This window comes from Passer domesticus, chromosome 20 (assembly GCF_036417665.1).
Source record: "Passer domesticus isolate bPasDom1 chromosome 20, bPasDom1.hap1, whole genome shotgun sequence".
In the NCBI taxonomy this organism is placed as follows: Eukaryota; Metazoa; Chordata; class Aves; order Passeriformes; family Passeridae; genus Passer; species Passer domesticus.
In genome coordinates this window covers 12,071,205-12,095,901 of record NC_087493.1, presented here as the reverse complement: position 1 = coordinate 12,095,901, position 24,697 = coordinate 12,071,205, and the positions used below count along the sequence as shown (strand labels likewise).

The window sequence follows — 24,697 nt, the reverse complement described above, 5'->3', positions numbered from 1 at the left end:
CCCAGCCAGATTTTGCTATTTCAGAGGAAAAAGTACTATTATTAATTTTTTTAAAAATTGTTATTATTATGATTGCTCCTGGAGTGTTTCTGCTCTGTAAACCCTCCGAGCTCAGCCCCACCCAGGTCTGGGGTGGGGCCGGCATTACCCAGCTGATGCTCAAGGAGCTGGCTGTGTGTGGAGTCCCGGGGCTTGTGGAAAAAAGCGCATTCAGAGAATTTCTCTGCTCCGAGGCACCTCCCACTTCCTGCTCCCCAGGAAACCCCGGCACACAGCGAGTGAGAATCAAACCAGCCTCACACCCAGCTGCAGCACAGATAAGAAATTTGGTTCTGATCCATGACAGGAATGCAATAATCTGCCAGTTTCTCAGAAGCCAAAAGCCTGAATGTTTGCCAAGAGCTAAAAATAACCCAAAGAAGGCTCTATTTAAAGGCACCTCTTAAGAAACGCCTCTGTCCTTGGTTAAATAAACTGCACTTCCAGAAAAGCCCCGTTTTCCAGGAGTCTGGGGGAGCTTTGGCAGCAGGTGAATAAACATCGAGTCCAAACCTTGTAACACATTCTCGAGCAGCAGCTGGTGGCTGGAGCTGTGCCAGCCCCTGGGCCAGCAGCGAGCAGGGGCTGGCAGGGCTGCAGCAGGAGGACTCCCTCTCCTCCCTGCAGGACCTGCACGGCCCACGTGCTGAAGGGGCTGCACCTGGGGGTTCGACTGAATTTGGCCTCTTCACACTGATGCCCTAGAAATGACTGATCCCAGGGATGGAAACGGGGACTGAAGTTCCTCTGGTGTGGGGCTGAGCAAGGGGCACCTCTGAGATGAGCCCTGGGAGAACTGCAGAGCCCTGCCTGACAGAACTGAGCCAGAGCTGCAGGAACAGTTTACATGGACAATGAACTCCTGCTAAAGGTGCCTGATGGGGGCATGGGGCAGAAATGAAGCTGAGCCATGAACCACAGAAGGGGCTGGTTAAACAAAGCAGCATTTTAATTTCAAGATTTTATAAATACGTATTTACAAAAGGAAGGTACCAATCCAGAGTTAAACAAATGTACAGCTGCCAGCACTGCAGAGCACAGGGAGAGGAACCAGGGTAATGCAACCCCACAATTCACAGCACCCAGCAGTCAAAAAGAAACCACCATGTAAATTCTTCACTCATAATTCCTGACCAGAACGTTCAGCACAAGCTCCAGGGACACAGCCCCAGAGAGGAGCTGGCCCTCTGCAGGGATGAGCTCAGAGCACAGCACTGCCACCCCACCCAGGGCTGTCCCCAGCTCAGACTCCTGGGGGAGCTCAGGGACAGCACAGAGCTGGTCTGCAGGAGGGTGACACCCTGCCAGTGCCACCCCAATGCCAGGGAACTCACATCCCCACAGCCTGCTGGCCCCACGGCCCCAGTGTCCCCTCCAGGACACCCCATGGAGCCCTGTCACCTCAGTGTGACAGGCCAGGTAGGGTGCTGCTCTCACAGCCCCTGCCTGGAACGGGGTGCAGCCTTCCCTGGAAACTGCTTCTGCTCTTCCTCTCTCTCCAGACAGGCCCAGGCCTGCAGGATTCCCACAGGGCTTTAGGATGCTCTCCAGGTCTGTGAGTGCTTCAGAAACCAGGGCAGATCACAGGTCCCCTTCTGCAGCTGCCTTGGGCCTTCAGGGGTCTTCCAGCAGCTCCATTTCCTTCAGCTGCCCCTCACTGCAGCCACTCAGAGCCATTCCAGTCACAGCGAGGGATGCAGGGCCAAAACCTCACTCCTTGAACTGTAGCAGGAACAGCAGCAACCTCCAAGAGCCAAACCTGCCCACAGCTGAAAGCACCCCGGCACCAAGTGCTGAAGGAGCAGGAGAGTTCCCAAGGCTCAGCTCGTACATGGCTTTTCTGAAGAATCTCCAGCAAAATTTTTTAAACTCATCCAGTAGTTCTAAACCTCTATGAAACCCACTCAGGCTATCTTTTAATTTAAAGTTTAAGCAAATTAATTACTGTTAATCAAACTAAAGAGAAGACTTAAACACAAACTGCTAGTGGAAAATGGAATATAAGTTGCCAGGAGCGTTAACCTCAAGTCTTGCACAATTTATTTACTTCTTTTGATTCACACCTTGTGTGCAGCTCCCAAATTGCTCAGAGCAACTTCTCCGTTGGTCACTGCTGGGAATGCAGCCTGGCTGGAGCTCCCACCACACTCAGGATGCTGCTTGGTCCTCTGTAGCCACGGTCTGCAGGAGGCAAGGTCAAAGAGGGCAGGAGAGCTCTGTGAGCCACTGCTGGGATTTGGGGGCACAACATTCATTTCTGCCAGAGCCTGAGACTGGCCTGGGCATCTGGGTAACCCCTGCCAGGTACAAGAATTCAGGAGCAAGCCAAGAACAGGATGGGCCCAGCACAGAGTGCCCAGCAAGGTCATCAATGTTTGAGCTTCTGATCACAGTAGTGGCAGTAATTACAGCAAGTATCTGTGAACCCATGACAGCCAGAACACCTCTGCCAGAGTCACCAGAAAAGGCAGTCCAGCAGCAGTGGGGTGGAATGGGGTGGCTGTTCCTGCTGGAACATTTGCCCCCTTTCCTGGAAGGAGGAAAGCCAGAGCTGGGGGAGAACAGGAGCTGCTGGCAGAGCTGGGTGGAGGTGGGTGAGAACACGAAGGGCAGGGGCAGCCCTTTCAGCCAGCTGTCACTCCCAGCACGCCAGCCACGTTCCAGAAATCCCCATGGCATTGCCCATGGCACCAGCCAATGCCACAGCACTGCATGTGGGGCTGGCTGGCAGCAATCAGCAGTGCTTGAGCCTTAATTAACGGGGCTCAGGCTCCCAAGCAGCAGCAAGGGAAGGGTCCCACGCACAGCCCAGAACACCAACCAGCCCCTCTTGCTTTCCCCAGGGATGCAGAGCCCTGGAGGCCTCACCTGCCGCAGGAACTGCTTCCCCAGGTAGCTGGTTGCCATGCTGGTCAGGTTCTTCCTGCTGCCAACCTTACACCTGACGTAGCCATAGAGGTTGGCTCCCTGCAGCACCACCCCCATCACCACCACTGCCTGTGACAGGGAGAAGCATCAGCAGCTGCCAGCTCCTGGCTCACAGGGGGCAGAGCCACCGTGGGGCTCAGGGGGCACTCACCAACCACTTCACTTTGAAAGAGAAGAGAGCACTGAAGGCAAAGATCACCCAGATCATAGGGCAGGTGATCAGGCCCAGCCAGAAAATTCGGGACTCTGCTTCTGATGAGGTTTTACCCCCTTGTGCTGACACCTGAAACAGAAAGGAAATGGCAGTGAGCCAGCTGCTCCATCCTACAGATCCCACATCCTTAAAACCAGGGCAGAATCCCCACACTCCCTGGGATTTCCCTCCACACAACAGCACTGGCTGCTTCCCAGACTAATTTCTGCATCACACAAGACATCTCTGCAACACGAAGTGTTTCCACTTCAGGGAATCTTTTCAGGTTTCTCTCAGAATCACTGGATGCAGCAGCATCAAAATCTCTTGGAATGATTAGGGCTAGACTTTGGGAAAATGACATTTCCTGCATGGTTCAGTTACAAAGCTCATAAACAGCCAAAGGAGTAATTTCCTCCCTCCAAAAACCACAGACTTGCATTACCTATATTAAGCCAGATCAGTCCATCATGAGAACTTTTTAATAACTCAACAGTGAAAAAGCTCATCCAGCAGCCTGCACAGAACGAGGTCCCAGCAAAGCTCCCTGTGCAGTCCCCCCTCCCAGCACCAGGGGGTTCACAACGCAGACAAGGTTAGAGCAAAATCACCTTCCTGGCCTCAAACACCCAGTGACTCCTGCCATCATCATCCACCTGGTTCCACCAGCGAAGGCCAACCATGAGGCGCCCTGTGACGTTCTGAAAGAGAGGAGAACCCCTGAGCTCTGCTCTTCTGCCAGAGAAACTCCTGCCACGGCTCAGGGCCCGGGCTGCTGCTTTCCATGGAGCCCGTCTGCCTCACACCTGGGAGAAGGAGAGCCACAGCAAGCCCTGTCCTCAGAAACCCAGCACAAGGGGCAGATCTGTGCTGCTCCCGAGCTGTGCCCAAGCCTGTGCAGCCTCAGGAGGGAGTCTGACAAACGCTCTGCACTGGACTTTCAAAAGGAACCAAGTGCACAGAGGTGTCAGAGTGTATTTCACAATGCTCACCCCAGTACTTGAGGGAGCTTTGTGGTACCATTTTGTGGGAGAGGCACAAATAAATGACTTTTCTGAGACATGAGCATCCCTGTCAGTTATTTTTACACAGCAAGGCAAGGACAACTAAAGGCACAAGGGGAACTCACCTTTACAGCCCAGAAGTCACAGGACAGGAGGAGGATGATGGTCACCATGCAGGCAATGAAGCTGCTGGTTAAGAGCTCACAGAGCAGGTAAACAACAATGGCACTGACTCGGAAGAATAAGTGGAAAAATGATGCCACTGGGTGCCTGGAATGAAGGACAGGACAGTCACAGCTCCTGCACACAAGTGACACTGCCAAGGGTAAGGGTCAGCATTGTAACATGAATCCAGAGTCCTGGAAATATGGGAATAACTGCCTGGCAGCTGACACAAGGAGGAGACGTTCCAGAAACTCCCCCTGTCACCACCAACCTTATTTTTGACTTTTTGGATCTCCTGGATACATCATCATCTGCATCAAAGAGAGACACATCTTCAATGTCATCACTGCTGTCCTGGGGTGGAGCAGAGGCAAAGGGTTACAGGAGAGAAATACAACCCCTGTCAAATCAGCCTGGGACAGTGCTCATCGCCCAGAAAACCACAGAGGCACCTCAGCATCAGAATGCATTCGGGAGGAACGTGAAGGTTCAACCACACACAAGCCTACAGTGTGCAATGAGAGACGATCAGCAGGCTCGGGCTGGTGAGCCGCAGCTGAGCCCCGGCTGACCACAGCCCCGCTGCTGCAGGGGCGCAAGGAGCCCCCGGCCGGGCCAGGCGCGTTCTCCCGCCCGGTAACGCCAGCCGGGGCAGCGCTTTGGCTCCTGAGCCTGGCAGGGCAGCCAGTGCCGGGACCGCAGGGGAACTGCGGGCAGAGAAGCGCAGTGCAGCCAGCCGTGCGAAGCGGCCCCGAGCTCTGGTGCCGGCAGCTCGGCCCGTGCCGCGCACCGCGGCCGGGCAGGGCCTGTCCCGGCACCGAGCGCGCCCGGGGCCTGCGGGGAGCGGGTCCCGCTCCGGCCCCGATCCCACAGCCCGTGCCCAGGCCCTGCTCCGGCCCGAGCCCCCGGCCCTGTGGCCCGAGCCCCTGGTCCCGGTCCGAACTCGGATCCCGCTCCGGCGTCCCTGTCCCGGGCCCGGTCCCGTACCATGGTCGGAGCCGCCACTTCCGCCCCGCCGCATACGTCACGGCCGCGGACCAATCGCGGCGCGTCCCTCGACCCCGCTCGGCCGCTCCGCACCCTGCGCGTGCGCGCTAGCGGGGGCCGGGCGCGAGACGTGGCTGGGATGGGCGGGGCCGCCGCCAACGGCCCTGAGGGACCCGGGGGGACCCTGAGAGACCTTGAGGGACCGGCACCCCTGAGGGGATCCGGGGGGTCCCGGGAGCCGGCACCCCTGAGGGGAGCAGGGGGATCCCGGTGCTGGCAGCGGAGCACCCCCAGCTGCCGGCAGGGGCCGATCACGGGCTCCGAGCTGAAGGCAGCCGTGCCATCCTCCTCGCTCCGTCACGGCCGCTGTGGAACCAGCCCTGCCCCGGTGTTTCCCACCAGGCTTTACTGAGAGGGTTCCCCGCGGCTCCTCGGCCGCAGCAGGGCGGCTTTATCCGCGTTCCTTGGCAGAAGCTGCCATCGTGCGGCGGAGCTGCCATCGCTCCGTCCTGCCCGGCTCGGCTCGGCTCGGCTCGGCTCGGCTCGGTTCGGCTCGGCCCCCGTGCCAGCCGCCAGCCTCCCGCGGTTATTTTTTATTTTTTTTTAATTTTGCACTGACTTTATCCCAGCGTTTGCGAGTCGAAGATGGCATTGAATTAAACAAACCAACACTAATCAGAGCCCCAGTGTGAGGAGAGTTTCAGAGACTCATTTCAAACCAGGACAGCTGCTGAAAGCCCTTGGCATGACCATGGGCAGAACCGGCCTCTCTCAAACCTCTATACAACAGATTTTTGGTACACCAGCCCAGACACTGAAAGCTAGATAAATAGCTTTTTTCAAATACTAGAAAGGTTTTTGTCCTCCTGTTAAATTCTCCGTATTAGTGGAAACCACAAAATGACAGGGTGGTTGGGGTTGGAAGAAACCTTGAAGACCATCCAGTTCCATCCCCCTGCCCTGGGCAGGGAACCTTCCACCATCAAGTACAAGTAGGCACTGATCCACAGGAATGAGGAAATTGAACCCCTTACTGTATTTTGCGTTCATAGAAATGAAGTCGAAGCTGCTTTCCGCAGCTCCTGGGGCAGTTCCTCCCCAGGGCAGCGCTGGAGCTTCCCCTGCTGAACCTCCCCGGGTTCCCTCAGCTCCGTCCAGCCTGGCCGGGCCCCTCTGGATGGCAGCACCTCCCTGGGGTCGGTGGCACCTCAGGGCTCCCTGCCCATGGTCAGGGGCATTAATTAGTGATGATGTTAAACAAAATCAGACCCAGGATCAACCCCCAGCTGCTGCCCTCCAAGCAGACTTTGTGCCACTGATCCATCGGCTTTCAGTCCACACATCTCCAGCTTCTACACCCTGATCAATCCACAGAAGCTCTGATAGGAGGTTTTTATTATTATTCTCACAGGGCTGAGCCCGTCCTGAGCTGTGTTTGTGTCAGACAGTGCCATGCTGGTAATGACAGCAGGTTTAGGGAGTTAAATCCAGGAGAGGGCTCAGTCCCTTCACTGCCTTGACGAATAGCTGAATATACCAACAGTAGTTCTTAGGAACACTTACAGTGGGGCAGTGTTTTACCCTTAAAACCACAGGGAGTATCCTTAAATATACTAAACATACTTGAATGCATATAAATGAATACATCTGTATTTTATACCTAAAGCCGCATGGCAGACTCAGCTGGACGCCAGAATCCCAGGCTGTGGCTGTTGGCCGGACTTGGGGATCACCTCAGATAAACGTGTTGTGCCCAAGTTCTGGAGCAGGTGTTTTCCTCTCCCCAGTAAAAGAATCCACAGGCAGGCCTTTCATTTTCCTCAGCCAGGCTTTCCTTCTGGCTCTGTCTTTATCTTCCGTGGGCTTTGCCTGCTGTGCCTGCTGCTGAGCTGCCACGGCTGCCTCACGCACCTCCTGCTCTGCTGTCAGGAGCCGGAGCCCACTGTCCCTGCGGGAAGCGTAGGGACACGAGGGCTTTGTTCTCCTGGCGGCTTCATTCCTCATCTCTGCAGCCGTGCCGGGCGTTGGCTGGATCAGCTCTGAGGAAGCTGTGCAGAGATCGATGAGCTGATCCCCGTCTGTGGGACCAGGAATGTCTTTCCCACGGCCACTGGGAGTTTTCCTTTCTCCCAGCGAGCCACAAAACTTGGGACGTACAACACAGGGGGCAGGGATGGAGGATTTCACAGTGGGGCTGTGCAAAGAGTTCTTCAGCCTGAGCCGCAGCATTTTGGTTTCAAAGGGCGTTGAGGATTTTGTCAGGGTCGGAGCCCGGCCGTGCAGCCTGGCGCGCCGGAGCTGCGCTGCCCGCTCCTCCCGGTGCCGCAGGGCCGTGCTGGGCACCGGCTCCTCCCCGGGGCGCTGCTGCTGGGCTGCCCTGCCTTTGGCAGAGAGCAGGCTGGGGCTGCGGCTGGCTGCGCCTCTGCAGAAGCTCTGCAGCCTGCCGATTGTGAGGAGGAACTTGTCAGGAGACAGGGGACTCCTTGGGTCTCTCTGGGGCAGCTCACACTCCAAAGTGGCCTCTGCCTCCTCAGCTGCGGGGGAAGCAGGGCCCTGTTCTGCTTCATCACCTGTAGCCAAAAACAAAGCAACACGTTTGGGGTTGAGAGGCTTTCCCACACACTGCAGAGCACAGAGCCAGAGAATCACTGAGTAAGCTGAGCTGGGAGGGACCCACCAGGATCATCCAGCCCCTGGGTCTGTCCCTGCCCAGACCCCCAACAGTCCCACCCTGTCCATCCCTGGCAGCGCTGGCCAAAGGCTCCTGGAGCTCTGGCAGCCTCGGGACCGTGCCCATTCCCTGGGGAGCCTGGGCAGTGCCAGCACCCTCTGGGGAAGAGCCTTTCCCTGATCTCAGCCCGACCTGCCCTGGCCCAGCTCCAGCTGTTCCCTGGGTCCTGCCTTTTACCAAGCAGAGCATCAGTTGCCATCTGCTGGCCGGGACAGCAGGAGCCTTTTCCCATCAGTTTATCTGCAATACTCAGTTTGTGGAGCTGGAGGATTTGTCACCACACTGCATTGAATAGCTCTGACTAAAAACAAAATAACATCCCCGTGTTACAATTGAAAAGGTGCCTGTTTCTGTGCAGTTGCCTTTCCCAGTGATGGCAGATCCTGAATGTAGGTGTTCTCTCACTTTCTGGGGTGTTTGTAATGAATAATTCAAGCCCTGAATCAGCAGCGTGTTTCCAAGCCCACCAGCTGTGTGAGTATGAATACTACTACTGATTTCTGTCTTACTCAGTTGGAAAATGACAGTGCCTGTCTGAGAAATGAGTTGAAGTTACACCAAACCCTTGAAAAAGGCGGAAAGGTTTCACAGAAGCCTAGAAAATGACAGAACCATTGAAATGGAACAGCACATCTGCTCTTGACAACAGCAGAGTCTGAATATTGCCTGGGCTGGAGGCAGTGGCTGCTTGGTTTGTAACTCAGTTTGGAAAAGGCAGAAAAGAAGAGGCTCAGTGTGATACTTTTGGGTCTTCCACGGCTCTTTGGTCCCTGGCGAGATCTCGGGGACTTGTTCTGAGCTCGCTGCTGCTCTGCACCGGCGCCCTGGCGCTTCCCCTTCTGGGACCTCCTGTCCTGCTTCAGCACCTCTCTGTCCGCGGGCAGGGAATAGTCCCACAGCACATCCTCGAACTGGAGCAGCAGCACTCTGCTGGGGGAGTTGGTCACCAGCCTGGAGGAGGGAGGGGAGAGCCAGAAAAGCACAGGAATCACAGACATGGCAGGTCCTGCCTGAGGGGCTCCTGTGCAGCACGAACCCCAGGGCCTCCAGCAGATCCGAGATCATCATCTCTCCTTGGAGGAGCAGCAGCAACTGACCCCATCAATCAGACACTGCACATTTTAACTTGTGCTCTGTGTGAGTCTGGTGCTCTTTTCATTCAGCTCCATGGCAAAATTAATTTGGAAGTAATTAGGATGAAAATTTCCAGCAGTGGACAGAGCTAGATCAGAGTAGTGCTAAAGGATGGAAGTACCTAACTGCAATTACCTTATTGTCAGGGACATCTGAGTGTGGATTGAAGGGCTGTGCTGGGCTGGTAGGGATGGTGTTAATTTCTTCATGGCTGCCCATTTATTGCTGTGTTTTAGGGCGTGGTCATCCAGCCCTCAAAGCACAGCAATGTTTTAGCCATTGCTTCCACAGAAGCTGGGAGCCACCTTTAGTTAGAGGTTCAAAATGAACCGGGAAGGATTTCTCATTATTGGCCTTTACAAAGAGGCTGTGGGTCAGGGAACAGGCAGAGACTGTCAGGTATTGGCTTGATTCTCCACCCTCCTAAGAATTTCTGATTTCAGCTTTACAGTTGGGTCTGTATCTTCAGCTGTAGAGAAACAGGAAATTGTACATTGCTGAAGAGACTGAGAAAATGTTTTCAGCCATTGTCAAACCAGATTATTGAAGCAATTAATAGATAGTGGAGCCCTTTAAAAGTTATTTGCGAGAAGGAAAAACACACAGTTCCTTAAATTTCAGTGTAATCTACCAAATTTGGGTCAGAGCCTGCTGGCAGTGCTGTCACCCACCTGTTTCCTGCAACACAGAGAGCAGACACGGGGTCCCCGCTGCCGGTGGGCTCCAACACTTTGAGGCAGGAGCCAGTCAGGAAGTTGAATATCCGAATGCATCCATCAGCACAGCCACTGATGACTCTGAGGTACAGGAACTCCAGGGACAGGACTTCCCTGAAAACACACCAGGTGAGCTGGCACTTCCAGCGTGCTAGCACAAGGAGAAATGCCCAGCGAGCTCTGTGAGCCTGCAGGAGAAGCAGAGCCCTGGCTGCAGCAACAGCCTGCACTGAGGGGCTGATCAGGACATTGCAAAGGTCTGGCAGAGATCTCTCAGATCACTCCACGTCCAAACCAACAGCCCAGTGCATCCCTCCACTGGAAGGTGTCCCTGCCCATGGCAGGGGGTTGGAATGAGGTGATCTTTAAGGTCCCTTCCAACCCAAACCATTCTGGGATTCTGTGATTGCATGCTCCCCATAGCAACCATATGGTCCTGGCCATCTGCTGCATTTGAAATTTCAGTTTTATGTCCAGGAAAATCAATGAAAACCATACGATTCTCCAGTTTTCACAGTTTTAGATACAATTTAAGTCTGAGAGGATGGCATAACACGCAGTTGGTCAGCATGAACCTGGGCCCCCTCTATTCCTGCCCAGGTGATGTGACACCCTGTGGCACACAGCAGGGGATCCTTGCAACACTGGACTGTGCTCTGCTGTCTTTAGTCATTCCTGATTGTGATAACAGATCTTAACTGAAAATGCTGCTTGTGACCTCAGGGTGCCTGACAGAGCCTTTGAGGTAAAGGTTGGTGAAAGTGGGGATATTTCAAACCCTCAGACTGGTAATTAGGGCATTTTCTGCTCCTGTAAGGGGCACTTTTTCTTTACAGATTCAGTCCACTGTTGAATACAACTTCAAACACATCTGATTCCTACTTGGGATGGAAGAAAGCAATCAGGCATCTCCTAAATTTTCCCAACATGCTCCATCCCAGGGCATATCCATCACTGCTGCCTGTGACGAGGTGCCACTGGTCAAAGGACAAGCAGAGAACTGGGCCTTGATGCCTCTCTAATGTCTGCAAAGTAAAAGAAGAAGGCACAACACCATCAGTAATCGCGATGTAAATGTGTCTGAGGTGTCCATGGCTTTCAGGACACCAGCCTGACATGGTTTTATAGAGTGTTATTGTAGCAGTGCCCCCATGGACAACTGCGTTTGTTTTATAAGCACTGAAGTGTTCTGGGCTTGGTGCTGCTGCTGAGCTCCTGACATGGAATAATATCCCTTTTCTGTCTTTGTTCCATGTGATAAAGAGATGTTACTCCACTGAGACCTTTGTGGTCTCTGGAATGCTGTCCCAGAAGGGAAGAGGGGGCTGCCCTGGCTGTGGGGGAAGGGGCTCAGCTGGAGCTGGGATATCTGGGCAATCTCTCTATTTCTCTGCAGGTAAAGAGCTTCCCTCCTCTCCCAGTATGGACTGGCACTGATCCTGGACACCTGAGCAGGGAATTCACAGACTCAGAGCTCCCACAGCTGCCCAGCTGCTCCAGAAGCTGCTGCTGAGAGCAAGGTTCCCGTTTTGGGCTGACCCTGGTGCCTCCAGCCCAGGTTAATGAAACTCTCCCATCATCTCCCCAGGTTCAGAAGGTTTCTGTGGGAGCAGCGATGAACAAAGCTACAGAGAACGAGCAGTGATGGGGGTGAAGGAAATCACACCCTGCCTTAAAATCAGCAGCTGGTTGCAAGTCAGTTTTTTAATTATATGCAGTTGTCTTGATTGGTTTAGACTGATTTAGGGGTTATTTAGGGGGATTAATTTCTTTTTTAGAAAGTCTTCCACAAATCCAAAAAACTGTGATGAACTAGCAGAGAATTGTGACCATTTAGCACAGAATTATCCACCCAAGAGGAACTCACCTTGATCAGAGCCCCTGTCTCAGCACTCCAGACCTTCACCAGCCCTCGGTGACCCCCACTGACCACGTGGGTCCCGTCCATCCTCACTGCCCCCACAGGGCTGCTGTGCATCAGAGTCCTCAGACACTTCCCACTCTTCAGGCTCCACACTGCTGGGGCAACAAGGAGGAGAATTAAAAATGCATCTGCCCCGGTGATGAGTTTTGGGAGTACAACATGCATTAAAGAATACTGTTGGATTACAGTCACACCTGGTACCTGCAGCTCTGTGAGGAGCTGAGTGTTGGCTTAAAAGGCATAATTGCATGGCAAACAGTTTAAATGTGAAGTCCAGAAAAAGCACATCTTTTTCACCTTTATTCTATAAGGAAACATCTGGCAAAGCTCAAAGTTGATACAACTTGCCCAAGAGTTGGGATAGAATTACAGCCACAAAGCCATTAATTCTGAATAAAAGCAGAAATAACGAGAATTTAGTCTCTGACACAATCAGAGACCGTGTGTGCATGTGTCCCCAGCTGTGACTCACAGCCTCCCTTGCAGCCCAGCCTGTGTGCCGCTCGTGCAGCCCCCTGCCCTGCTGCAGAGGTTCCCTGTGGCTGGCAGCCCCAGTGCCCCTGCTCTCACCTTTCACCATGCCATCCCCAGCTCCCGACACCAGCTGCTCCTGCTGGGAGTGCAGGCAGGTGATGGTCGCATAGTGGCCCGTCAAGGTCCTCACACAGGCACCACTGTGAATATTCCAGCACCTGCAGAGAGGAGAACTCTGCCATTCCTCCCATGTGGTTCCATTGTTATTTCCTGTTTGATGTGCCCAACCCTGCTCCCACACGCCAGGTTAAAATCAGCAGCTGTTCCACTAAGGTATCAGAAATTGCAGTGGTCGAGTCAGGGTTACACTGTCGTTTTACCCCTGTCCTTCCCTGTCCCCTGGTGCTGTGGGCTGGGTGTCCCAGGCACAGCGCAGCTCACCTGATGCTGGGCTCCAGGCTGGTGCTGCCGAGCAGGAGCCCCTTGTCCTCGCGGAGGCACAGAGCCGTGACGGGCCCGGCGTGGCCGTGCAGCAGCAGCGGCTCCTGCTGCCCTCCTGGCACCCGGAGCAGCCTCAGCCTCCTGCTGCCAGCGGCCACCCAGTCCCCACCGCCGTAGTGGGCTCTCCTCCTGCTGTCACACCTGGCAGAGGCAGTGCCTGGGCTGAGCTCTGGCCAGCTGCAGGCCTGGCTCAGCATTTCCCTGCCCTTAGCTGGGCACGGTGGGCAGCACTCGGGTGGTGAATCCTTTGCAGGCACCACCACAGTCCCTAAATCTGCACAATCCCCTTTGTATCAGGGTGGGCAGGGGGGCGAGGGCTCCTCCCAGCCCCATATCCCTTGGGATACACCATGGGTCACCAACCCTTATTCCTTTGAAAACAGCTTATCTTGGTATCTTTATTTTAAAAATGGAGATTTCTTAACGCTGACACTGAGGGACCCTTCTCAACCATCCAGGAGCATCACAGGGCGTGGAACAGCTTTCCTAAAGCTGCTCTTGGCCCCACAGCTGGGCACTCTACTCACTGCTCCATGAGGACATGGGTCTTGTAGGGGCCACAGAAGACATTCCTCTCTTCCAGCTCGATCTTTTGAGTTTCCAGTTCCCGATAGGCTTCATGCAGACTGAAATCCTCTGTCTGATGGCAAGGGAAATAAGGAAAAGTAACTCAGAGAGGCAGGAATGCAGCATTATTCCATAGTATTGAACCTATCAGCTCTAGGGTGAGCCCAGAGTACGGAAAACCAGAGTGCAGCAAGACCCTGCTTAGCCCAGGGCTGTTCCCAGGCCGTGTTCTGTGGCATAAATGGAAGCCCTGAGAGCTGCACCCTTTATTCTGAGGGAAGAAGGCCCCTGGCCCCAGGATTGCCTCCCAAACTCCCTCCCATGTGGGAAGGTCCCTGTGAACTGCTCAGGATGGGGCAATCTAAAAGCAGGAGTGGGAAAGAATGAAGCAATTCCAAATTCATTGTGTGTCTCCCACGAGCTGTCCTCTCTGCTCCCCAAACTCTGACACGCAGCCTCCAGCAAACCTTGGATTTACGCCTCTTCTTCGGCTCCTTGTCCTTCACTTCAATGACCTCACCCTCATCATCTAACTGGGGAATTTGCACATCGACTCTTTTAGCATAGTTTGGAATGGTTTTTCTAGGACACAACTCCTGGAATAAACCAACAGAGGCAACAGTTACTGCAGAGCCCACGCTGGCAGGGTGTGCTGCTCATCTCCTCGGGGTGCTGGGGCTCCCTGCAAAGCTGAGCTGCACACTCTGGCTTCTTGTTGAGGCCTGGCTTACATTTAGCACTCTATCTATCTCAGGTTTAAATTCTGGTGAAAAATAATTGCTTTTTATTATTTTTTTCCAAACTCTAGTCTTAGGCTTTTAATAAGAAGCAAAATTTGGAGCTCATCTCATCTTTGGCAGGCACTCAGTTGATTCAGAATCCAAACTCACTAAGATGGGAGGCTCTCAAAACACCTCAGTCAACACTCGAGATTCATTTTTAGCCTGTGAAACCTTCCCTGAAGCCTTTTCTGAAGGCCAGCACAGAGCTGAGGTTCTGTGCTCCCTTCACAACCCAAAGCAGCAGAGGCTCCAGGCTGTCCCTTGAGGGAGGCTCCTTCACACCTCGCTCTGTCTGTGGCAGGTCCTGCTGGCCAGGCCAGGTCTGTCCCAGGAGTTCTGCATTCCTGTGCCCCAACCACCCCCCCAGCTCCTCACAGACACCTTCACTTCCCTTGCCCTGTGTGGAGCAAGTGAAGCTCATTCCAGAGCTGCCGTGGGAGCTGTTGTAGCTCTGCCCAGCCTCCACTGCCTCTGGAAAATTTCATTGTGACCAAATCTGCTTTCCTGAAGAATGTTTGGATGCATTTTCGGAGCCTCGGACTCTCTAAAGGAGACTAAAAGGCATCCTTGTGACAGTGTGAAATGTCAGCTGGCTGTGCTCTGCAGCTGCAGGTGGAAGGGCCATGGTGGGATTGGGGGGCAGCCTGTGGTACAGGAATTTCCATTTAACAGCTTGGGCAGCAGCAAACCCCCCTCTTTTTGAAGTGCCTAATGACAGCAGGAGCCCACGTGTCCCACCTGCAGCTGCAGGAGGTTCTTGTGTACTGTGCTCCAGCACTCCTTGTCCTCCCGGACCCGCCTGACCAGGAACTCCCAGTGACCGTTCACAGCAGAGCAAGCATCCAGGGATTTGTGATCCAAAAGCCCTGGGAAGTTTAAGGGACAGGTTGGCTGAGCCCCTCTGGACACCATTCCTTACCCTTAGGGGAAAGCACTGGAAAATCAGAGCAGCTTACCCAGGATGGCCATGGAGAGCTGGAATGGCAGCACGCGAGTGAAGTCCTTGGCTTGGCTGGCATCAGAGCCTGACGGGAGAGACGCAGGAACCATGGTGACATCTGCACCAGCTGGGGACAAAGGTCAGCTGTCCCCTGCATCGGGACCTTCCTGGCAGGGCACTCAGTGTTTTGGGGCCAAAAGCACGTTCTGGTGCTTGGCCACCTGGAAAACAGGGAATTGACAGTCCTGGAAGTGCTCGAGTTTTGGTGGCATGGACAGCGCCCGCTGTCAGCAGCGCCCTGGAGGAGCTGCCTGGTCTGTAACTCATCACTTGGGCACTGTGCAAGCCACAGGAAAGAGCTGGGAGCACTCCTGCTCTGCAGGACAGCCCGCAGCAGCGGGGCTGAGGGACAGGGTGACATCTCTTCCCCCTCTCCCCTGCCCTGGGTAGTGCGAGGGCTCCTCCCTTATGGAAGCAGCAGGCGATCAGCACGGGAAGGTGACAGCCCCAGGCTCCAAGGGGGCACAGCAGGGCCACCCGTGCCAAGGACATCGCCCCGATTTGCTGAGAGCAGAGCAAAACCTTCTCTGCCTTTAGCCGCTCCATTTCCAGCAGTACGGGCACGACTGGAGCTGTGACATTCAGAAGGAAAGGAAGGAGCCGCTCACCTGCCCGGGGCTCCTCCCCGCCACCGCCACCGCCACCGGCGCGGCAGTTACCGTCACCTCCAACCGCAGCCGCGGAGCCGCTGGGAGCCCGCGGGCACTGCCCCGGCGGGCGGGCATGGGGATGTCCAGGGATGGTGCCGGGGGATGTCCAGGGATGGTGCCGGGGGATGGCAGGGTGATGGGGGATGGCAGGGGGATGGGGATGGCAGGGTGAAGGCAGTTTCGGGGGGATATTGGGGTGCTGGCCGCTATTGGGGGATGTTGGGGGGTGTTGGGGGATGTCAGAGTGCCAGCAGCCCCCCCGGGATGGGCACCTGCAGTCAGGGCAGGGCACCATGCCAGCTCCGGGCACAGCTGGGCTGGGCGGTGGCACAAAGGGGCACGGAACGCCCCGGGAAGCGGAGCACGGGTGGCCTTTGGACGCCTGTTTGGTGTCCAAACCCGTGTTTGGTTTTGCACACAGAAGCACAGAGGTCACCCAGTTCACAGGCACAGTGCTGACCCAGGGCTTCAGGCAGGGGTTGAGCAAAGGCTTCGCTCACACACATTTCTGACAGGCAGCTCTGCCTGCCTGAGCTTCCCCAGATTAAAAAAGATCTGATTTAGTCATCTACAAGTCACAAATGCCCTTAGAGTCAGAGTAAAGGCTGGTCTGTGCATCATCTGGGACAAGGCACGCCAGGATTAACCAGGTCCTGATGTCACCTCCCCAGGGCAGAGTCACTGCTGTCCCCCTCTCCGTGCTTGCAGGAGCACCCCAGCAAGGCAAACCCCACCAAAGCCAGCTCTGAGACCCCTGGAGAACCCCAATTTTTCCCATACCCTGAAGTCCCCAGTGCTGACACAACACCCTGTGCAGCACCCTCAGCCGCGGGCAGGGGGACGGGAGGCTGCGAGCACATCCCGCCGGGCCAGCTCCCCTCAGGACCCCCAGGACCACTCCAGCAGCTGCACACGGGGCTGGACTGGCTCCTGAGGGCAATTTCTGGAGTTAATGTTGATGTGAAGGAATCAGAGAAGTGCAGCCCAGCAATGAGATAGCAGGTGTGTGTTTTTGGAAGGTGAGAGAATTGGAATCGTTCAGCCTGGAGAAGGGACTCCAGGGAGACCTCAGAGTACCTGAAGGGGTTCCAAGAGAGCTGAGAGGGACCTGGGACAATGAACTGAAGTGACAGGTCAAAGGGGATTGACTTCAAACTGCTGCAGGGCAGGGTTGGATGGGATATTGGGCAGAAATTCCTGCCTGTGAGGGTGCCCAGAGCTGCTCTGGCTGCCCCATGATCCCTGGCAGTGTCCAAGGCCACGTTGGACGGGGCTTGGGGCAGCCTGGGACACTGGAAGCTGTCCCTGCCATGGCAGGGGTGGAACTGGATGGGTGCCTGGGTGATTTCCTGGCTCGAGCTGTTCTGGAACAGGTGAAGGAACCCCAGGAAGAGACATGGAGCTGAAATCCTGTGTCTGGGAGGTTTGCAATGCGAGAGGCACCACAAGTGTTCTTATAAACACCAGCACCCTGTTGTGATGGTTGTTTTTATTGCTCTGAATCCTTCACCAAACTGAGGGAGCCCCCGCTCAGCCAGGAGCCCCAGGCAGCCCTGAATGAGGAACTCCAACAGCAGGGATGGGATGGGGTGGGATGGGATGGGATGGGATGGGATGGGATGGGATGGGATGGGATGGGATGGGATGGGATGGGATGGGATGGGATGGGATGGGAGGAGAAGCAGTCACACCTTCCTCGTGTTCCTGGGATGGGGAGGGAAGGGCTGGGAGCAGGCTGCTCATGGAGCTGGTGGCACAGGTGCCTGACACTTCTCAGAGGAGAAGCTCCAAGCCCCAGGTGTCCCTCCTGTGGTGGCTGTGCCCTCGTGGCCACAGGGCTCGCTCTGGGGCAGGGGTGGAGGCACCTGGAGAGCCTTTCCTTGTCCTGCTCTCCCAGCTTAGGAGGACACCGGGCGTGGGAGAGCGAAGAACTTGCCCGGGATTGCCCTCCTCTCAATCTCGAGCCACAGGGAGAACAAATCCAGCTCCCTGTGCTCCGTGGCCAGCTGGAAGGTGAAGCTCTGCAGCAGCGTGGTGAGGAACAGGAAGAGCTCGATGCGGGCCAGAGCCTCCCCCGGGCACATCCGCTTCCCTGGGCACGAGAGAGGGGTGACCCCGGTGGGGAACGAGGGGACAGGAGGGTGGGCAGGCAGCCCGTGGGGAGGGGGGCACTGTGCTGGCACTGGGTGCCCGTGCTGGCGCTCCTGGGCACGGAGCTGGCAGGGCAGGGGAGCACTGACCTGCTGAGAATGCCATGAAGGCCTCGCGCTTCCTGAACTCGCCCTTCTCATCCAAAAAATGTGTGGGGTCCACTTCTTTGGGGTTCTCCCACTGGGTTGGATCCGAGTGCACAGAGGAAAGTACCGGAATAACAGGAGTGCCCTGTGGGAGAGGGGTGGGCAGGGACTGAGGAGGGACATCAGTGCCACGCCATGGGCTCTGCTGGGGGGAGCATCCGGGGCACACAGGGGAGGCTGGGTGTGCACCCCAGTACCCAAGCAGGTTCCCATGGGGAGGCAGCCTGGACTGGTGGCCCTGTGCCACTGGGACAAATGACGTGGCCTCTGGTGTCCCCGTGGTCCCGCCAGTCTCTGTGCAGCTCGTGGGACACTAACTACGGAGTTATTCCATGGATTTCTGTCAAAGCCCTCTCACTGCCAAAGCCAAAGGCAGGAGATGTTCCCTCAGGGTGGGTTTTGCACACAGTGCTTGTGGTCAAACCATCAGGGGTGGCTGTCCCCACATCTGCCAAGGGGTGGGGGGGTCTGGCCTGGCCCCACCCCAGGCTGAGCTCCTGCTCGGGCCCCACAGCCCTGCACAGCTCCACGGGGGGAAGAGCTGTTTTCCAGGATGGGCAAGGAAGGGTCACAGGCTGTGGGCAGGACAGACAGACACTCACGTGCCTCTACTCCCCTCTGAAAGGTCATTGCTACCGAGGATTGGGAAAGACACGGGACCTTCAGATGTGAGCAAACAGTCCGAGGACAAAGGCAAATGGCCCTGGAGCCCTGCTGCACCTCTGCCGTGGAGACAGAGGCTCCGGGGCCACGCCGAGTACCTTGGGGATGGAGTAGCCCCTGAACAGGACGTCCTGCGTCGTCATGCGCGGGAAGTTCTCGATGCGGGTCTTGTGGAAGCGCTGCAGCTCGTGGATCACGGCGTTGGTGTAGGGCATCCGCAGCTTGTCCTCCGTGCTGGGGGCACGGCCAGTGCCCACCACGGCATCGATCTCCTCCTGGACCTTGGCTGGGGACAGCAGCGGGCTGGGTGCCTGCTGTGCAACCTCCCCAGAGTTCCTTACTGGCCTCCACAGGCGCTTGTCCTAACCCCAGAGTGGGTTAGAGGGGGAGCAACCTGCCCTAATCCCCTGTAAAGCCCAGAAAGGGTCTCTGCCCTCATCCCTCCCTGCATCAGGCAAGCTCAGAGCATCTCCCACAGGCCAGTCCATGGCCAGCTGCACAGGCAAAATGGAGCACGGGGGAGCACCCGGATCCCCCTGGCCTGTGGGAGTCTGTGTCTAACGGCTCCCACCCTCGGGTGACCCCACAGTGATTTGGGTCTGCCCCCAGACAGGACCCTCTGCCCCACGAGCACTCCAGGCACGGGAGCAGCTGTGTTTTGCTGCCGTACCTTGGATGTGGGGGTGCTTTGCCAGCATCAGCAGGAAGAACACCAGGGTGTTGCTGGTTGTCACCGTCCCAGCACCAAAGAGGTTGAACACTGACATGATCAGGTCTTCGTGGCTGTACATGGTCTCCGGGCTGCCCTTCTCCTGCAGGAAGGTGTGGTGGGGAGGGATTCAGTGGTGCCTGGGTGATCCTGCAGGCTGCAGCCAGGCGGGATCGCAGCCCCCCCCACCTTCTCTGCTCTTATCAGGAAACAGTCGATGTAGTCCCGGGGGCAGCTGGAGTCCAGGGTCAGCTGGTGGAACTGCACCTTCTCCTGGATGTGGTCCTTCAGCTTCTGGCAGTCGGCCAGGACCTTTTTGTGGGGCCCCGGGAGCCGGTCCATGATGCTGGGAAAGGTGTTGTACACCTGCGGGCACAGGGGCACGGCTGGGCTCAGGTGCCTGGGCAGAGCCTCCCCTCCCCACCCCTCCCTCAAAGCCACGCTGTGCCCCCAAAGGCAGGGAGCATCCTCAGCCCTGGGGGCAGCAGGCAGAGGGTGCTGAGCACACCAGGCTCGCACCTTGGCCACGGGGGACAGGAAGAAGCTGATGTAGTTGCCGATGGCGTTGAGCAGCTCCAGGAAAGCCGCGTCGCTGTAGCTGTAGCGGCTGCCGAAGACCACGGAGCAGATCACGTTGGACACGGCGTGTCTGAACATGGTCATGGGCTCAAAGGCATTGCCTGCAGCCGCAAGAGGTGAGAAAAGCACCAAAAAGTCACCAGTTATTTATCTGCTTCAAGGCAGAAAACACCCCTTCCCCCGGCTCTGAGCCCCTGATTTTGGACCCTGGCTGATCTGTGGGGCCTGGAGCCTCAGCAAAGAACCCTCCTGAGCTGAGGGCTCCTCCATCCACCGCCCTAAACCCTGCCGCAGCTGGGACTGAGAGAAGCACAGGCACCTGCAGGAAGCCCCAGGAGATGTGTTGGCAGGAGCTGGGCATTGCTGGAGAGGAGGGAATCACCCTGATAAGCCCAAGTCACCGGGGCAGTGTCCCAGCTGGGCGTTCCCAGGCCCACACAGTCCCATTCCCTGTTCCTGTTCTCCCAGCAGGGAATGCTCCTGGGTTGTGGCCATCCCTGCACCAGTTCAGAGCAGGATCTCCCCCCTGGCCCTTCAGCCGTGCCCGTAGCACATCCCTGCAGCTCCTGCGTGGGGTGGGGCTGGGCCTCAGCCCTTCCCTGCAGGGATCACCCACACCGGGCCCTGCAAACAGCTCTGGGGCCACACATGTCCCATGGAGCTCTTGTGTGTGCTCTGCCCACCACAGGGCCAGCAAGGACAGGAGCCACGTCACCTTGGAGCTTTGCCAGCAGCTCCACCAGGTGCTGAGCCTCCTGCTGCACCTTCTGGGACATGGAGCTCTTGCCCATCCCGAAGTCCCGCAGGGTGCTGAGTGTGAACCTCCGCAGCTCCCGCCACTTCTTCTCATTGTTGGAGACAAATCCTGGAGGGACACAGAGGAGATCAGCCCCTGCCCAGCCTGCTGCTCCCCAGGACTGGGAGCCCTGCTCTGGGCCAGGCTGAGGAGCAACAGAGCAATAAGCCAGGGAAGGATGCAGGTGTGCACAGTGTCCATGAAGGGATGAGGGGAGCAGCTCAGAACAAAGCTGGACCTGCCTAATGGAATTTATACTGTCCTTGCCCTTGTCGTAGGACTTGAGGGGTCTTGCAGAGCAGGAAAGGCGTGATTGAGGTCTTGGGTGCTGAGCCCTTCCCTAGAGTAGGAGTGTGGCCATCTGCTCCACGGATGGATCCGGGAGAGATCCAGGCACTCACCGTAGTCTTTGGAGAGCTGCATCAGCAGGGGGATGGCGGGTCTGCCCCCAAACTCCTCGGAGTGTCCCACCAGGGCGTCCTTCACTGCCTCGTACCCGCAGAGCACCACCACCGGCTTCAGCCCCAGCCACACGGTGAAGATGGGGCCGTAGGTGCTGCTGAGCTGGGGGATGGGGAGCTGTGAGCCAGGGTCCCACGCCAGTTCATTCACTTCTTTCAAACTGGGACTGGAGCCCACAGCACTGGTGAATGCCCAGCAGGGAGGGGAGGCTGTGACCTCATCCCAGCCCTGTCCCTGTGGGTTTTATCCCAGTGCCACTTTGGGGGCTCAGAGCACCATCTCCAGGAGCACTCTGGACAGCAGCAGCACTGCAGCCCTCGAGGGGCACTGTCACCACGTGGGTGCCTCACAGGAGAAAGGCTTCAACCACAGGGGTGGTTCTGCTCCCAGCAGAAGGGATTTGGGCAATTCTGGTAGAGCAAGAGATGAGGGAAGGAAGAAGAGAAAAGAAAGGTAGGAAGAGTCATCCGAGGGATTTCCCTTTTATTTTGGCACGGGACTTTCCCGCTGTCTGTCCTGCTGTCCTGCTGTCCTGCGAGTGGGTCCAGCACGGCCACATGTCCCTTGTCCCTTACCTTCTCGTAGTGCCTGTAGAGGGGCAGGACATCCTTCTGCCACAGGTTGCCCAGGATGGGCCACGGAGCTGGGCCAGGAGGCAGCCGGCTCCTCTTCGGGTCGCTCCTCCAGACCAGGAACCACAGGACGGAGAGGAGGAGGAGGAGGAGCAGAGTGGCGAGCAGCCCGGCCGAGCCAGCGTCCATCCCCACGCGCTGCCGAGCAGGGAAAGAAACAAAGGAATTCCAGGGAGGAAAGCGAGCCGAGCGGAGCCCGGAGCTGTGTGAGTGCCGTCCCCAGCACGGGGAGCTCGGGGCTGCTCGGGGCTGCTCGCTGCTGTGTCCCGCCGGGCCACGCCTGTCCCCGCTGGGCTGTGACAGAGCTCTCACAGCCGTCCTGGGCACTGGGGGCTCTGTGACCCGGCGGGAGCCCTGGGGAGGTGGGGACCGTCCTCTGCCCACGCTGCTGAGTCACCTTTGCTCGGTGCTCCCTTGTTGTGGCACACGGCAGAAGATGTCACTGTCACTGTCCTGGCCAAGGCTTTCATGTCCCCTCCAGTCACCGCCCCACAGGTCACTGCCTTGCTCACCAGGGCAATGACTCAGGAGAGGGTAAACACGGGGGCACATGGGACACTGTGCCTGCGAGGTGACAGTGTTCCACCAAACTCCTTTCTGATGGAAAATGAATCAGAAAACAGAAAAAAAGGAAAAAAACTTTTTCCTGATATCTTTTGGGGCTTCTCTTGGGCTTTGGAGGAGCATCAGCCCAAGGTGGTGTGGTTGTTGGAGGTGTGGGTTAATTCCTCCCTGTGCATTGCTCCTCCATGTGCATCATGCTCTGAGCACCTGCACATCTGGCTGCACATGAGCACATCTGGCACAAGCACCGTCACCCCACCCCTGGGCTGAGCGAGCTGGGCACAGGCAGCTCCCAGGAGAGGATGGCATTCCCCTGGAGGAGAGGGAGGAGGTTCGGGTCCATGCTGGTCCCTGCCGAGGAAGGAGCCCCTCAGCAGAGGGAATTCCGTGCTGCTGGCAGAGGAGCCTGCCCTGCTCCTCTCCCCTGGAGCAGAGCCACTGCCAGGGCAGCCAGGCCCAGCGGGACACTGGCACTGAGGCAAGCGCTGCTATCCTAATGCCACTTTCCCAAACCCTCTGAGGAGCTCTCCTCCCCAGGGCCTCGTCCAGAGGATGTGAACACCTCTGCACACATTCCAGGCTGTCCCTCTGCAGCCCAGGCTCAGGCAGCCCTGGCAGCCATGAGGCCCAGACCCGCTAATGACTGAGCTGGGAGTATTTTTGGTTGCTCTCAATAATGCAGCAGCACTGGCTGAGCAGAGCCTGGCTGTGATTACAGGGCTGGTGTCATTTGTCATCAGTGTCGCCCTGCTGGCTGCGAGGGGGCTGCAGGGCAGCGAGATGCCAGCGCCCCTGTCACAGCCCTGGGGAGCACAATGTCCCAGCTCTGGTGACAGCCCTGGGCACTGAGCAGGGCTCTGGCCTTTGGTGCTGCGGGTCCAGCCCTGCACCCTCGGGGGGCTCAGCACAGCCTTTCCTTCCTCCAGCCCAGCTAAGCCAGGCACTCAGGCCAGGCTTTCCAAGGTGTGCTCCTCCCATGGGCAGCACGAGGCTTTCCCCAGGACCGGCACAATTCTCCTGGTTCATGAAACATCTCAAAGGTCTCTGCGAGCCCTGTGGGACTCCAGGGGTGGGGCCTGCTGTAGGTGTGAGGCAGCCAGGTGGTTCTGTGTCTGCTCTTCCCAAGCAGGAAGAAGTGATTCCAGAGGAAGATGAAGCAATCCTCACGTTCCCTCAATAAATATAATCACACACCTGCTCCTGGTTTTAATTGTAATGGAGCAGCAGCAGCAGCAGTGATCTGCACAGGGGTGGCACAGCACAGCAGAGCACAATCCCAGCACTGGAAACAGGCGTGGGAAGGGTAATGGTTAATCAGGGACAGCCAGGCTTCCTTTGGATCCTTCCGTGGCTGGGAACGTGAGAGCCAGCCACTGCGCCCGCTGATCAGAGTGTGCACGGGAGGCACAGGAACCGCTCTGGCTGCCGTGCCTGCGGGATCCCTCCGCCCCGAGCCGTGCCCACCAGGGCAGGATGCCCGAGGTCAGTGACTGTGTGAGGCCCGCGGGATGCCAGGGATGTGCTGACACTCAGGAACGCCCGTGGGCACAGCCCCTCTGCCCCCGGGCAGAAATCCAGGCCGGGCAGGGAGCGATCCACAGTGCCGTGCCAGGATGACAAATGATGAAGATAAAATTAAACTTTCCAATAGCGTTTTCATTTCCGATCCCCCCCTGCTTCCCCTGCTGCCCATCCAAGGGGTGACGGGTGTGAGGAGAGAAGGGTGGCTCTGGGAGGTTTGCAGCTGCACCAGGCACTGCCCAGAGAGCCTGCAGTAATTAATTGCTTAATTAGCCAGCATTCATTCATTTATCCCTCCTGTAATTCCCTGGAGAGCGAGGCTGGCTGCAGCAGGGGCTGGTGGTGGGTCTGGATTATGGGTGCAATTCCAGGAAAGGAGCCTGCAGCTCTCCCTGAGCCCTCCCTCCTCACAGGGCCCGGGCCCTGCTCCCACTTCTCCATAAACTTGGCTCTGTTCCTGCACCGTGTTTGGAGAGGGCACACCTTGCCCTGTGCTCCTGGGAAATGAGCCTCGCCACGCTCCCTTTTCCCTGGTGTGAGATGGATCCCAGGGAGCTGTTGGGAAAGTCTCCCAAAGGATGTGGAATGCAGGGGATTCCTTGGAACAGCTGCACTGCCCTGGAACCTTCCCGTCCTGCTGTTCGCCTTCCTGCAATAATTACAGAGAGGAGAAAAAATC

At 56.9% G+C, this 24,697-nt stretch overlaps 3 protein-coding genes across 9 annotated transcripts; all 3 read right to left on the bottom strand.

The window, feature by feature from the left end:
• Positions 1 to 2,062: 2,062 nt before the first annotated feature.
• On the bottom strand, positions 2,063 to 5,415 carry LOC135284238 (Golgi apparatus membrane protein TVP23 homolog B-like). 2 transcript variants are annotated; one of them, XM_064395629.1, is made up of 7 exons: positions 5,317 to 5,415; positions 4,601 to 4,683; positions 4,290 to 4,434; positions 3,772 to 3,861; positions 3,119 to 3,250; positions 2,908 to 3,036; positions 2,063 to 2,220 (listed from the first exon to the last, which is right to left on the bottom strand). In XM_064395629.1, exons 1-7 carry the CDS (start codon positions 5,317 to 5,319, stop codon positions 2,188 to 2,190), a joined length of 615 nt encoding a protein of 204 aa, XP_064251699.1. In that variant the 5' UTR covers positions 5,320 to 5,415; the 3' UTR covers positions 2,063 to 2,187. The 2 variants fall into 2 exon arrangements, with proteins under 2 accessions (XP_064251699.1, XP_064251700.1); XM_064395630.1 differs by lacking the exon at positions 5,317 to 5,415 and adding an exon at positions 4,782 to 5,295.
• A 1,529-nt stretch (positions 5,416 to 6,944) lies between these two features.
• LOC135284308 (F-box/WD repeat-containing protein 10-like) lies at positions 6,945 to 15,806 on the bottom strand. 6 transcript variants are annotated; one of them, XM_064395715.1, is made up of 12 exons: positions 15,754 to 15,806; positions 15,102 to 15,306; positions 14,884 to 15,011; positions 13,831 to 13,959; positions 13,324 to 13,436; positions 12,737 to 12,937; positions 12,392 to 12,513; positions 11,765 to 11,916; positions 10,780 to 10,922; positions 9,853 to 10,011; positions 8,790 to 8,998; positions 6,945 to 7,886 (listed from the first exon to the last, which is right to left on the bottom strand). In XM_064395715.1, the coding sequence occupies exons 2-12, from the start codon at positions 15,193 to 15,195 to the stop codon at positions 7,051 to 7,053; spliced, it is 2,286 nt and encodes a 761-aa protein (XP_064251785.1). In that variant the 5' UTR covers positions 15,196 to 15,306; positions 15,754 to 15,806; the 3' UTR covers positions 6,945 to 7,050. The 6 variants fall into 6 exon arrangements, with proteins under 6 accessions (XP_064251785.1, XP_064251787.1, XP_064251786.1 ...); XM_064395717.1 differs by having other exon boundaries at positions 11,765 to 11,913; XM_064395716.1 differs by lacking the exon at positions 15,754 to 15,806 and adding an exon at positions 15,668 to 15,736.
• A 1,887-nt stretch (positions 15,807 to 17,693) lies between these two features.
• Positions 17,694 to 22,062, bottom strand: LOC135284131 (cytochrome P450 2C5-like). Its single transcript, XM_064395478.1, has 9 exons — positions 21,877 to 22,062; positions 21,241 to 21,403; positions 20,759 to 20,908; positions 19,984 to 20,144; positions 19,654 to 19,830; positions 19,426 to 19,567; positions 18,854 to 19,041; positions 18,036 to 18,177; positions 17,694 to 17,887 (listed from the first exon to the last, which is right to left on the bottom strand). The coding sequence occupies exons 1-9, from the start codon at positions 22,060 to 22,062 to the stop codon at positions 17,694 to 17,696; spliced, it is 1,503 nt and encodes a 500-aa protein (XP_064251548.1).
• Positions 22,063 to 24,697: the final 2,635 nt, after the last annotated feature.

Bases quoted from the DNA above. Each gene is read 5' to 3' on its own strand.
- LOC135284238 (XM_064395630.1), bottom strand. The intron at 3,251-3,771 runs GTGATTTTGCTC...TTTCTGTTTCAG, and splicing joins GGGTGTTTGAGGCCAGGAAG to GTGTCAGCACAAGGGGGTAA. The intron at 3,037-3,118 runs GTGAGTGCCCCC...TCCCTGTCACAG, and splicing joins CTTTCAAAGTGAAGTGGTTG to GCAGTGGTGGTGATGGGGGT.
- LOC135284308 (XM_064395715.1), bottom strand. From the start codon at position 15,195: ATGGTTCCTGCGTCTCTCCCGTCAGGCTCTGATGCCAGCCAAGCCAAG. The intron at 15,012-15,101 runs GTAAGCTGCTCT...TAAACTTCCCAG, and splicing joins GCTCTCCATGGCCATCCTGG to GGCTTTTGGATCACAAATCC. The intron at 8,999-9,852 runs GTGGGTGACAGC...TCCCTCCTCCAG, and splicing joins CTCTGTGTTGCAGGAAACAG to GCTGGTGACCAACTCCCCCA.
- LOC135284131 (XM_064395478.1), bottom strand. From the start codon at position 22,062: ATGGACGCTGGCTCGGCCGGGCTGCTCGCCACTCTGCTCCTCCTCCTC. The intron at 19,042-19,425 runs GTACGGCAGCAA...TGCTGTCCCCAG, and splicing joins AAAGCACCCCCACATCCAAG to CCAAGGTCCAGGAGGAGATC. The intron at 17,888-18,035 runs GTCAGTGCTCCC...TCTCGTGCCCAG, and splicing joins CTTCATGGCATTCTCAGCAG to GGAAGCGGATGTGCCCGGGG.